Genomic DNA, 14,446 nt, shown 5'->3' with positions numbered 1-14,446 from the left:
GTGATAGTGATAAAGAGAGAATTACCGAGATTACCGAGGAACACTCGTCTTAAACAATGAACATTCAAAATTGGTTTTCTGGTTTGTGTTGGTGGTCTTGAAGACATTGTCAAAGACATGCACGAGTTGTATATCTTAATACTTCATTACTTATATATATATATATATATATATATATATACAAAGAATATGTAAAGAGTAGATGGCAAAAATACGGGTAACGCACCTTAAAACCAAAAACAAACAAACAAATAAACAAATACAAACATATACAGGAAAACAAAACAAAACCAAAAACCCTAAACCCCGATAACATAATGTAACAGTTGAGATTCCAGTACTTGTGCACGAATATTATAATTACGCTGAATGATGAAGGAATCATATGATAATGGTCATACATGCAGCCGTGTAATGACGTAATCAGAATATGCGAAGAATGAAAATATGAGACGAGATTCATACATTAATACCAGACAAGTTTCGGCACTTACTGCAGCAGTCCACACTATTCACTCCAGTTGAAATGACGTATACGGTTCTCATCATCAAGCAATTGTGTAAACTTTCTACATTTGGCTAAATAAAATTATCAGTGAAACTTATGACATAAAAAACCACTCTACCAAACTGTGTTGAAGAAAGAAACATCAAACGAATCAAATCCAACAAGTATTTGTGTCGTAATGGACCGGTTTATCACTACAGTCAAACTAAAGATGGTGTCTTTCGAAATTTCAGATAATCATAACGATATCAAACTGTGATATCCCATGATATATCTCAGATACCCGATTGGGAGGAATCTAGTCCTCCACACATCATTTGTTTCTGTGTCGAACAAACCTCTGGCAATTGGTCTTCATGAACTTCTGTTATTGTTTTTTTTTCTAGGAAGAAAAAGTATGTATAGAAGTCAGAGTATTAAAGTATAATTCAATATTGTACATGATGGGCCTGCCGGTTTATTACTAGCACTTATCAAACAGAATACGTGACGTTTTATCTCTACAAAAACGTAGAAATGAAAACATTATTTCAATATATTAATTCACAAGTATCAGAAAAAGAAGTAAACAGACACAAATTATAGACAGTTTACATACATGAAGAATTTTACTTGTAAATGAATACCTCCCAACTTTACAAAGCATTAATCAAAATCTTAACTCCAACTCATCCTCACCATGATGACGCTTGATGTTAGTAAATTTTCGTATACCACTTCAAACCAAGATAATAAACACGCAGATTCCGAAGAAATAGACGAGATATCTCATACAATAATTATTGCAAGTCAATCTAACATGTAAAAAAAAAAAAAAATGTGACGAACTCTCTTATATTCACATCGAGTTTGCAAGCAGGATGAGGATGAGCATGATGAGTGCGGATAAATAAAGCAGAACTATTTTTATTGCGTATAATGTATTGATAAATGATTCAAACGTAGGATCTACAAAATTACATTATCCAACGCTCATTCAACAAAATGAGGATTTAACACAAAGTTTACATGCGATTACAGACAGTTTAGGCATCGGTACATAGAGCATACGATGAATGTTTGGAATAACAAGGTTTACAACTTAGCTACGGAATATCGAAGCGGTAGGCCTATCAATGAAAGAATAGGCCTATAGATTTGAGCATTGACATACCTCTTTAGCTAAGGTCTGTATCGAAATTTTAAGTGTGTACTCCTGTGCAAATAACTTTTGTCATTCCAGTTTATTAATGTGCATTCAAATTCACACAAGCGAAAATATTCGGGCATTAAAATTCAGAATCCGAGCAATCAATTCCATCTTTATTTCGTTTTTCGTCAAATCAAATTCACGCTTGGGCGTTCAATTTCCAATTGCGAGCATTGCATTTACTATTCATATGCTACTCGTGCATTCATATAGTCATGACACATTTTTGTGATAGTCCCGATGTGCTTGTTTGGCGCGTTCAATTTCATTTTGTTTGTTTGTTTGCTTTTATTTCTGCATTCAATCAGATGCAATTTGAATGCAAACTTCAAAAAGTACAAAGACAAAGAATAACAAGTGCAGTGAAATAAATCGATAACAGTACATAAATAGATACACATAGGTGATTGCATTGAGCAATGTAGATACACAGAAACATAAAATAAGATATACAGTATTTTTCAGTAAACAACAGAGATAATTGAATGCAGGAGACCACCATCATAAGCGATTAAGCTTGAAATGGATGGAGGCCTCATAAAATGACTATCCAACGACATAACTCTCTTGGAGGAAGGTGATCAGGTGAGTGCAGTGCAGTTGCAGGTGAGAGTGCAAGATGCAGTTGAAGGAAGAAAATAGAGATTGACAATAAGATGACAATCTACACTATAAATATTTGTTAGCTCAATTGGTTTGGAGAATATAATTGTATCAAATATCGTTTAAGTGAAGCTTTCAAAGAATAAATACTTGAACAAGACTTTATATTATCCTGGAGATTATTCCAAATGTCCGGACCCGAATATCTTATAGATTTATGTGTCACCAATAATTTGGGATTCAAAAGGTGGAAATTTCTACATATACGAGTAGGGTACGAATGGACAGAAGTATTGAACCTAAACATGTTATCAAGCGATGATGGAAGTTGATCATGTATATATTTAAACATAATTACTGCTACTTTAATAATATTCAAATCAAAAACCTTCATTGTTTTAAGCTCATGAAATAGCTTTCAGGCGATCAAGTTCCTACTTCGTGCAATCAATTTAACGAAGAAAACGGAGTAGACTTTTTTTTTTTTTAAGAAAGGGAAAAGGGCATACACAACCAATGAAGGCTTGCAGATAGTGTAATTGTGATTGTTTACCCCTTTCTGTACCAATGAATCCAGTGTGCACGAATTTTTACGCACATACCTATGGTCAGAAATTAATGTGGCACAAAGGGTTAAAGGTTCTGCATTGTTCTCTGTTCATGTATTCTTTATTTTTTATCTCAATGAATTTCAAATTCCAAGGTCCAATCAGCAGTCCATCCAAACAACACAACGGCAATTTAATCATATTTCTTGATGATACTCATGCTGACGACGCCCCAACACTAACCACATAATGGCAATGCATGCATTTAAAGGCAAACTGACACACAATTATCTCACATAGTCAAGCAAAAGTAAACCAATAAGACAGCAATAAACAGCAAACAAGACGTATACAAATTCATGTTATCAGCTTCAATGCGGTCGAAATTGCTTTTTCCCCAGAAGGTGTCAACCAGTCTTCAATAGCATGCTCGTTTGTAGGCCTAAAATATGCCTAATATTTGTTTGTCTCTTTCATTTTCCATTTTAGAAGATGGCTGGAAAGCCCATATTCAGATGCAAAAGCTGGTCTTCCATGGGGTTCAATTGGATGTGAGGTGGGACCACTTCCCTGGGTTAAACACTATGCTTTTTGCGATGAGTAAATGAAGTGGGATCTTTTACGTGAATGAGTTGTGACTATCTCACACACGGGACCTCCATTTTATGTCCTATCCGAGGGACATGTGCCTGTATATTTCTTTTCGTGTAGCCCGAGTTCAAATATTTCCATGAACAGGGAGAACTCTACTCCAAACCAATATTTTCGAAGCTGAATGAAAAAGACACACATACACGGCCCCAAACTAACTGAATTCAGGACTATTTTCAAATTGAATGCAGTTATCTGGAACATGGATGCCTATTCACGAATTTGTATTACCGACGAGATTCAGTCGCCAACTTGACATGAATTTGAATGCTCATTGCTGAAATCCGTGCTCTTCTCGTAAATTTGAATCTCCAGTAGTGAATTTGAACGCTCCGATAGTGAATTCGAATGACGGGATTTTGAATTTCATTGCTGATTCAGTGCTGCATTAGCTAGCGTGGAATACATGAATTCGAATGCTCGGAATAGGAACTTGAGTGACAAATGTATGGAACTGACAGGGAAAACCTATAATATTCCTCTACTCATAATGAACATTGGCAACAAAATTCGGTTTGAGGTGATAGACTGTAATGACTGGAAAAAAAAATGGGTGTGATGATTGTTTTGACATACATCAAGAGGCTACGTAATAGAACGAGGTTAATTCCTGCTTAGAATTGAACATGAATGTTATGCAACCACAAGCTACAGAAATACAAGATAGTTATAACATCAGCTTGACAACAACTGTTGATATCAATGTATATAACAATGCACATAATCATTAAAGATATAGGGAAACTGAACTAAGGTTTTCTATAGCTCAGTCATTAGAGACCTGGCTAGCAATCCGGAGGTCTCGAGTTCGAATCCTGATGGAATCCCATCTCCTTTGCTTAATTTTCCACTAGTAAATGATATTAATTCTGGTCAGTTTTTCTGTTTGCGTTTGTTACATACTCAAAAATCTGAATCACTTCGGTGGTCCCTCGCATTTATCCCCAAGTTGAATTATCCTTCGGGTTTATGCCAGGTTCAAGTGTGTACGTGTTTGTCACACACAAACACACTGCTACAGCTTCTGACCATTCGACTATTGAGAATTTAGGGTTTCTGGGACGAACACTGAACTAGGGCTTTCTATAGCTCAGTCGGTAGAGCACCGGGATAGCAATCCGGAGGTCTCGGGTTCGAATCCCGATGGATTCGCATTTTCTTTGCTCAATTTTCCACTTATATGATATAGAGACGTATATAATACGAATGACAAGCCGAGTCCTTAGAGTGCTAACAGTTATCGCAGTACTTGGTATCAGGTGCTAATTTGAATAAGTATATGAATGATATACACATTAACACGCATTAAAAATTCGAAAGCAATACATATAAGTTCTTCTTTAACTGGCAAAAATAACACAATGAATTATTCTGGATGAAAACATAAAGAAGAATATAGCTTTTAAAGTAAAATTTACTCATAAGTAAAAAAAAACGGCTTAAGGAGGTACGAGAAATGAATATAACAGTAATTACAATATTTAAATTTCTTGCAGTAACAATATCATAAAGTTCTACAAATACACTGAAATAAATGATTTGTATTTGGGATTGCTATATGTTTGCCACAACATATCTATGAAAAGGAAAATTATCAGGATATTATCTAAATATAAATATCGTGAAAGACAAATGGATTTTTTGTCCATCTTTGTCTTGGCAGCCAAAGAAAGTTCATGAGCTGTCAATGCTGTCATTAGCCTGATTAGGGGACTATAGCAAGCACAACGCGACCGCTAGTTGAGCGTACCGTGTGCAGGATTTGCACTGCGCATCCCCAGTTCTAAAAATACCAAAAAACCAAACAAACAAACACATCCCGTCCTGGGGAAAATGAGAACGGTTCTCGGCTAAAATTAACGTCCTGCAAATGCCGAGAAAAGCACCGTCCTGGGGAAAACAAGTACGGCACTCGCCCACAAAAGCGTTCGGTCCCGATGCTTGGCAGCAAGTGAGCCAGCCAGCCAGCCAGCCAGCCAATCAGCGATCTTATTCATACGCTCCCGTCCTGTACAGGAAAGCGAAACTGCTTAGATGATGGGACGGAAGTCCGAGTACGGGGACTGTCACAGCTGATTGCTTCCGCGCATTCTCGGTCCTTCCGTCGTGTAGCGAAAACTCCCTAATACCTTTGGTCCTGACTCGTATCCTGCTTCCTGTGGCAAAATTAGTCGGACAAAGTTCCTAATGTAGGCCCTCGACCTCCATCTTGCCTTATTCTCTCTCCTCCGATGACTCGTCAAACAGTATAGGAGGGTGTTCTGGTCGGCTACCAGGAGAGTAGATGCACTTGCAACTTTCAAAATCAAAATCTGGAAAAATGATATCATTCATTGAATAATATTAATAAAATGTATTGAACTGATTCCTTTCTTAATTTTTCGATGGTGCACATTATTTTTCATACATATGAAATGACATATAAAGTGTTTTCCTACAAAATGCAATATAGACAATTTCATATTCATTGTATGATTCTTACCTCAAGAATTATAAAGAAGAGGAATTGCTTTTGAAATATTTTGTTTAAGGTAGTAACATCTCACCGTTGACCACTCCACCTATTTTGGGTACTCCCGTGAAAATGGAGGGGTGCTACTTTTGTCGTTTTTGTGATGAATGGTCAAATAGTGGTGTGCAAATGAGCGTCTGCGCAAATAATCCTTTATACTTTTTCACACTTATATATTTGGACATTGTTGGAAGGCGGTGATGTTTCGTTTCACTCACTAACTCTTATTTTGAGTCAATGTAGACGGATGAAAATAAGCCAGCAGGCCTATACCTCTTTTGTTGTCCTGCATACATTCAACATTGAAGAGATTGCAAGCTTTACTAAGAACTAAAATAAGTAAGTAATGATGATTCAAACTGTTTTAGATCTTGCAGCAAATCAAATATTTCTTTTTGATTAATTGAAATGATTTTGACAGAAATTTTATTATAAAAAACAGATGTTGTCAGTGCATGAACTGTAATTTCAAGAAATTTGATGAAAAGATATGAATAAATCTATGAAATGGTATTCTGATTATATATCCAACATTAGAAGGGATTCCTATGATATTACGAAGTGAAGTATTGATGCTTGTGTCATCACCATTAATTGAGAATCTGAATATACCTTGACATAGCATTAATGTATGTATATAGAAAACAATACAGACCCGAAGCTGTCATATATGAGTAACACACTACAACAATTAGGTTTTGAGACTGAGGAGATTGAAAAGTCTTGTATGTTCTACAATCGTTTAATACCATATTACGCGTTCCATTTTGAGGAAAGCTGTGAAAATTCTGTCAAACATGTTTACGTAATAGCCTATTCGCTGAGTGTGTCAGCTTCTGTGTCGAAATTGTAAGGGTGTTATAAGGATACATCCGTTGCTCGTTTTCTTTAAAAAAAAAAAGAGGATATACTTTCACATCCTCAAAGACTTTCGAATGTAGTTTCTAAAAAACCTTTGGCGGGCACTGAGATACTAAATTGACAAAGGATTTTATAAGCTGCATTAGTTTTTTTTTTCCAACTTCATGAACAGAACAAAAAAAAAACTCAATTGGCCCTAATATTTCTTGCATTACCTTTGAAAAAATTTCGGGCAACTGGGGAACATTCGGCATCTTCCATTGCCAAGTCGAGTAAGACCAAACGATTCGCGCAGGAATTTCCTTCATTCCATGCTGTCAGACAGTTTATTGCATGATGATTAAAATTCGTTTCGCAGTTGTCAAGTTGATCAACACTACTTTGAGGTATGTCGAGGTTCTCGAAGACCTCCTTTATTTTTCGTCTGTCGGCGATCTCTAATATGAATTTATTGAATACATAGGAGGGAATCTTCTCGCTGGTATAATTTCGGAATTCTGTATAAAAAGAAGCATAACGTAGACAACCACATGAATAATATAAAACAAAGCAAAAACTACAAATGTCGCTACGGCAACTGGTATGCCACCACCATAATGCAGGATTCTCCCAATAGAGCTATAGTACAATGTCTTGACAATGTGTTATGACAGTTTCCAGGGGGCGGATCCAGGAATTCCGTAAAGGGGAGGCTCCTTTACAAAATAAAAGGGAGCGCACTTACCCCCCCCCCCATTGTTTTCTTTTCATTTCTTTTGTTTTAACCAAAAGAACAAAAAAAGAAAGGGGGGGGGGGCGCGCCCGATGCGCCCCCTCTGGATCCGCCACTGGTTTCACATTACTGGCAAAATATAAAAATGACAGATTTGTCACAAATGTGTTGAATTTTCACTTTCCCTGAACTAGGTTTAATAAGATATGGAGAAAACTTGTATTTTCAGTATCAAATGGTAAAATATTAATATCAAAACCTGACGTTTGACGCTTGACCTTTGACCTTAAAGTTCCAAAGAGAATCACTGTTAGGTAGAACATATGTATAAACATATAATAAATTTCATGATGATACCTTGAGTTATTTTCGAGATATGGAGGATATAGCAAAATTGACCGTTGCCCTTGTGACCTTTGACTTTTTGGGAAGAAACTTCCCACAGAATATTTATTGGTAATACATGTATATATCAAGTTTCAAGAAAAATCCTGAAGGCATTGCATAAATATGAGGAAAGTAGTGACATTTTGAGGAGTTGACCTCAAAACTTCGACCCCTGACCTTTGACCCATGACCCCCAAATTCCCTAGATAATCCCTGCCAGTCATTACATGCATATATACTAATTTCCCCGAAGATACATTGAACCATTTGCGAGATATAGAGAAAAACGTACAATTTCAACATTTTGATTTTACCTTTAACCATTAACCTTTGACCTCATGACCCGAAACTCTTTCTGGAGAATCTTTATTTGTAGTACATATCTAAGCTAAGTTTAAAGAAAACAACACCTTTAGGCATTGCATGGATATGGAGGAAATAGAGAAATTTTGAGCATTTGAACTTTGACCTTAAGCATGTGCACCTAAAAGTTGATAGGCACAACTTCGCCCACTCATACATTATAGATGCCAATTTTTATTACCATACATCAAACGGTTTTTTAGTTACGCTGTCGATAAAATTGTTTTCGGATGGACGGAAGGACGGACAGACGGACAACCCGAAAACATAATGCCTCCGGCACCACTTCGTGGCTGAGGCATAAAAGGAGGAGGAGAAGAAGAAGAAGAACAGACTGTACAATCACTTCTGAAAAACTTCATTATTATTTTTGTTTGAACAAACACACGCGATTTACTATAACTGATAAAGGTAAAGATACAAAGATGCAAGAACTGATGTATAAGAAATATATAAAACAAACAGCGATTCAGCAAGGGTATTTTGATGTTCTCTATTGGCTTAATGATGCAATAATGATTTTTTTTTTAATATCATAATGCAACATCAGGTCAGCATGCCACCAATGCAACTCCTAAAGATTGAAACTGCGACCTACCCTGCGAAAATTAATATTAAGATATCGAAGGTCCCCTAATACTGTTACAAAATATTGCAATAGCCAATACCCAAGTAAGTAAGTCCCTATTTACTTTGTAATCTGTCCACTTTATCCTGAAGTTTGAAATCCCTCAGACACGTGAAGAGGTCTTCAAGCTGATTCTGTCCTTGGTATTTAGTCTTCCAATCACGCAACTCAAAATACACATTAGCTCTCTGTGGTGTAGTCGTTCCGATTCCTGCTTCAGGATCTTTCTCTCTGAGTGCATTGATTGCTTTTAAAAGGGAATCGGTTTGTAGTCCTCTCTCTGATGCCAAATACCACAGTTCTACCAAAGAGACCGGGTGACGTCCTGTTAAGGAAAGAGAGGTAAAGAAGTTTTTTTTTCTGTTTTATTTATGTTTTCAATGTTTTCAATGTGCTCAAGATGGTCGATGGTTATGCGTGTACTTTTTATGAAAGACTATTACCTGTAGGACCTACTCCTTTTTTAGTCCGTTGATATAGATAAAGGGAAGGTTTCAAGAAAAACTAAAAAGTACATAGATTACCATCAAGTTCCATACAGAATTGCAACATTTCCCTTAAAATGCAGCTTAAAATTATTACAATCAGGAACTTCTTCTTTTGTCTTCATATCCAAACTCAATGGAAGAGCTGCTCTAAGCATATAACATCAAAGCCATGGAATGCAACCATTCAATATGATGCCATAGAACCTATACACGCATAAATTTGCAAGAATTGCGAAGAAATCACATTCCTGGTTGGATTCAACGGTGTTAAATGGATATTGATTACTTTTAAACGAAAAATATATTAAAATAATTCCAAAATGTTTGGTAAAACCAAGGATTTCGAGAGATTAAGTTCCCTGTTACAATAGTGCAAACCTTTCAATCCCATATTTGATGCCGCCAAATGTGTGTGGGTATATATATATATATATATTGACAGCAAATCTTGCCCATATAGACGTGGCTGGTGTTGGGTACATAGATTTACTGTTCTTGCACCGCCCCGCCATGTTGTGGTTAAGTCCTTTGATGTCAGTATATATATATATATATATATATATATATGAATAACAGCAATAGATAGTTTCTGCTCGGAGTCCTAAGAAAGTATAGATTCACAACAGTAGGTCAATATAAACTCCGTTGGAGACGTAAATTTGACGAATTTTCGCCCATAGGGCTTTGTCAAGTCAATACATTTTGTATGTATTGACTTGACAAAGCCCTATGGGCGAAAATTCGTCAAATTTACGTCTCCAACGGAGTTTATATTGACCTACTGTTGTGAATATACATATATATATATATATATATATATATATATATGTAATTATACATATGAAGTATATGCCAAACTGGATCTGCCCCACAGATAAAATGACAATTGATTCATGCCAATGCATAACTATCAGTCACTCTCTAAGGAAGATGTGTCTTCATGATATGTCTTTATATGGTAGTAATTTCATCCCTACTTCTGTTAAGATTGTCGAAGTGAAAATCTAGATTGCTCAACTGAATATATCTAGACACTAATCAGATATACCAATTTATAAAGAACTATAAACTAGAAGATTATATCAGTTTCCTTTCATATTCATATTCCTTTCATATCAGTTTTCCTTGTCGGAGTTAATCTGTAAAGTAATAACATCGGCTTTCCGGGAGGATTCAACCTCAAGCTATTTTCACAACACACAGCTCATCTCAAATTTAAACATTTGCAGGGGGTGTACACCATTTGACGACCCCCCCCCCCCTCCATTAAAAAAAAATCACAAGTTCACATTCGGCAATCGTTATCAAATACAATTTATTCACATTTGTTGTGGTGTTTTTTTTTTCTTCCTTCGATATAGAAACGCGGGCTGAGTTGAAATGAATATTTTTCTTATCATCATCAAAGATCTTTTACATAAACAATTTCTTCAATTTTCACTACTTTTTTTTTGGAATAATTTTGTTTGCTTCTATCTCTTGTATCTCTGTTTACAGACAATAATTGGTTAATTCCCCTTTTTGTGAACTAAGAATATTTCGAACACTTTTCTGTACTTTTCTAATCGTCTGACCTGCTCTAGAGAGCAACTTTATATTCTCTTTGATATATTTGTTCAGTTTCTCTAAGGTAATAACAAGTCTTCTGCGTATTCAGATCCTCATTTACTTTTGTCGGTTTATTATGCAAATGAACAGCGGTGCAATAATTGTTTATTATTTTAATACTTATTCGGTGAGCAGGTTTAGTTTTTTGTTTCACCAAACTACTTCTATTTTCAGTCAATGTATAATAGGTGGAGAAATTAAACCGGTATAACTTGAATCCAATTACAAATTATATCTAGATGAAGAATACGTTTGAATTTTCATTCAAATCTGATGTTTAGGGGCCACCAAAAAAAAAAAAAAAAAACTTCTTTATAAACCACTGGATGTAAGGCATTACGCGGAGACCTCAGGTTGGTGCTACTTTCCACTTTTAGTTCCACCAAGATCCGGAAAATAGATATACTTTTGGGATTTCACAAACATTAGTTATTACCTATAAAAAACTCTCGGTCCACCGGGTTGCACTCTGCACATTCAGCGGCCAGACACAGGGAGACCAGTGGGTTGCGGTTGTGACTGCCTCTGCGACTCCATCGTTGCAAGAATTTAATAGCATCACTGTCGGAGCTCATCCCGTCTCCGTCATTCTTAGGGTCAATATCTCCGTTATCCTTGAGCGCTTGCATTAAGGTGTCTTCTTTGTTTGTATCCTCATGGACCCTAGCAGGATCCATGGTATCACTGATGCCCCTGATGCCCCGTATCAATCTTCTTATAGTACCGTTTGAAATCCTGACATCCTTAGTGCAAAAGTCTTTGACAAAAGAAAAAGAAGAAAGAAACACCGTTCGTTATTATAATTGCAAGCATTTTGTGAGCACTGTTTCCGTGTCATAATAATGGGATACTTTTAAGATTTTTTGAGGTTATCTTTGAAGAACGCGGTTCACAATACAACTACCAAAACAATATTTTCAAATATATTGTGAAAACCGTACCTAAATAAGTATATGACTGTGACCATGCTGACCGAGGGAGAAAGTATATATGGAGAAACCAGATCATCCTGCCTATTTTATGCAATGAGGCACGTGACGTGTATGACATGTATGTACAGAGTTCAAAGTTCAAAGTTCAAAGTTTATTTCATTTTTCAACAAAAACAGTTGCGAACTTATGATCCCGAGGGCAAATACCTTTACTAGTTGACTAGGGCAGGAATCAAAAAAATGTCAATATACGTAATTCAAATCTCTACACAACGTAAATAATAACGTCGTGTAATAATTCCGTTTAATCAGTCAACAATATCCTCCACAAAGCAGATTGAACATTTAGACGAGCTACTTCGCGGTAGCTATAGCTTCGGGTTCATTTCATTGTTAGCGGGTATACTTGCAACAATCAATCCCACTGATTTATTCAGCCTTCCTAAATAACTAATCTGCTATGTCAGTCGTTGTTTTTGTCCATTGTTGAACAGTACCTGAATTGCGTCGTATAAAGTAAACTTTTGTAACACAACGGATTTTTTTTCTCTTTTTTTTTTGCGTCGTATAAAAAATGGAATTATTACCCCTCGCACTTATTTACGTGGTGTCAGGAATATAATTGCAAAATTGCTTAAAGGACAAGTTCACCTTCATAAACATAAGGATTGAGAGAATGTAGCAATATTAGTAGAACACATCATTGAAAGTTTGAGGAAAATCAGACAATCCGTTCAAAAGTTATGAATTTTTGAAGTTTTTGTGCAGTACCCGCTGGATGAGAAGACTACTGCAGTGTATGAATAACTTAGATTTCACATGCGTACAACAATATAAAGAGAATTTCACAAAATTCCATCTTTTGAAAAAAGTACACATTCCCCTGACTCGTTACCGACAAATGTTATGGATAATATTATTCCCCCTGCTTTTAGAAAGAGGCAAGTCAAGTGCTCTATTATTATGCGAAAAAAGTGAAAATATGTTGAATTTTCTTTTACATTTTCTTTATACTGTTGTACGCATATGACTCACAAGCTGTAGTAGTCTCCTCATCCAGCGGTTCCAACACAAAAATTTAAAAAATTCATAACTTTTGCATCGATTGTCCAATTTTCCTCAAACTTTCACTGATGTGTTCTACTAATATTGTTGCATTTTCTCAATCCTTATGTTTATGAAGGTGAACTTGTCCTTTAATTTCTTAGTGGTGCACCACTAATCCCGCTGAACAGCAGCTCGGAATTAGGTCATGTATAATTCATATAAATTCGGCACAACTTGTTTACGTTGTGAAGCAGCTATTCTTCCCTGGAGTGAAAATGGAATTATTGTACATGGCGTGTACTGTTTTTGACGGATTCCTGCTTTCGATGCAACAAAAACCAGTCGGCAACTGGTACTGGCACCAGCTGATTCCAGTTAAGGCATCTGGGTTCAATCTGGAAATTGGAATGTATGACTAGAATCAACTTAGTATGAACTGATATCCATTCAACTGGTATTCGTCCAACTGGAATCAACTGGTGCCAGTTGGAATCTACTGATATCAACTGGAATCAACTGGGATCCAGTTGACAAAATTAATTTTTTGTTGAATTGATTGATGTATGGGTGTTTACCAGAACATGTGTATGTCAAGACATTGTTGATATAGACTAACTTATCATAATCATACAGCTAGTCTTAAAGCCTATACCTACAAGTACATTTAGGCATAGCATACATCCTAGACCTAGTTAGCTCCAGGGATATTTCATTCATTTCTTTAGGGCCATTTAGTTGTACTGCTTTAAGACATGGTTGCCAAGTAGATTTCACTTTTATTATAAAAAAAAAATGAAAATACCTCGTCAAAGGTAAAAGTTGAAATTGTGAAGATCACGGCAAAAATATATAAATTTCTATAACATTTCTGACATTTCAGAGTTCATTGAAATCATAAAAACATTAGATTTAACAATACTTTATCTTTATCTTATTCACGAAGAGAATTTAATAGCTTATGAATATTCATGAGTAGTAGAACCAGTAGAATCGAATAGAAACCAACTGTATGGTATCAACTGATATCAAAATTCCAATGTTTTACTTACTGGGTTTTAATCTGGAATAAAGTGGTAATCAAGTCCAGTCAGGTACATGGGTTTCAAATTGTGTCAACTATTTTCACACAAACCCACACACACGCACCCACGCACACACACACACACACATGCACACACACAAACTGGTCAAAATACAGTCCGTCAGTTAAAGTGTCAACTGATTCAAATTGGTTGCAGTTGAATTTAGTTGGAATCATTGAGGGTCAAAGTTCAATAATATCAAATATTTTGTATTATTTTGTTTTGTTAACTTTTTGAATTTGATGTTTTCACTAAGTTTTGTTTACTTTTTTAATTCAGTTTGATGAACTGATCGAATTCAAAAGGTAGATTTCAGCTGGTGTCAAC

The 14,446-nt window shown here is 35.8% G+C and overlaps 1 protein-coding gene across 1 annotated transcript; it reads right to left on the bottom strand.

Annotated features, from left to right (window-relative positions):
* Positions 1–5,281: 5,281 nt before the first annotated feature.
* Positions 5,282–11,755, bottom strand: LOC139719689 (uncharacterized). The gene is made up of 4 exons (XM_071631088.1): positions 11,495–11,755; positions 9,027–9,287; positions 7,088–7,369; positions 5,282–5,811 (listed from the first exon to the last, which is right to left on the bottom strand). Exons 1-4 carry the CDS (start codon positions 11,733–11,735, stop codon positions 5,714–5,716), a joined length of 882 nt encoding a protein of 293 aa, XP_071487189.1. The 5' UTR covers positions 11,736–11,755; the 3' UTR covers positions 5,282–5,713.
* Between the last annotated feature and the right edge of the window lie 2,691 nt (positions 11,756–14,446).

This window comes from Diadema antillarum, unplaced genomic scaffold (assembly GCF_040938485.1).
Source record: "Diadema antillarum isolate AM-2024a unplaced genomic scaffold, OU_Dant_1.0 scf00000113, whole genome shotgun sequence".
Taxonomy (NCBI): domain Eukaryota; kingdom Metazoa; phylum Echinodermata; class Echinoidea; order Diadematoida; family Diadematidae; genus Diadema; species Diadema antillarum.
The sequence above is the reverse complement of the archived record's forward strand: the minus strand, read 5'-3'. Positions and strand labels throughout refer to the sequence as shown.

What these genes read in the sequence shown, in the direction of transcription:
- LOC139719689 (XM_071631088.1), bottom strand. Translation starts at nt 11,735, where the DNA reads ATGGATCCTGCTAGGGTCCATGAGGATACAAACAAAGAAGACACCTTA. An exon ending in GGACCGAGAGTTTTTTATAG is followed by an intron (nt 9,288 to 11,494) that starts GTAATAACTAAT and finishes TTTCCTTAACAG; the next exon opens with GACGTCACCCGGTCTCTTTG. An exon ending in TGCCCGAAATTTTTTCAAAG is followed by an intron (nt 5,812 to 7,087) that starts GTAATGCAAGAA and finishes TCATTTTTCCAG; the next exon opens with ATTTTGATTTTGAAAGTTGC.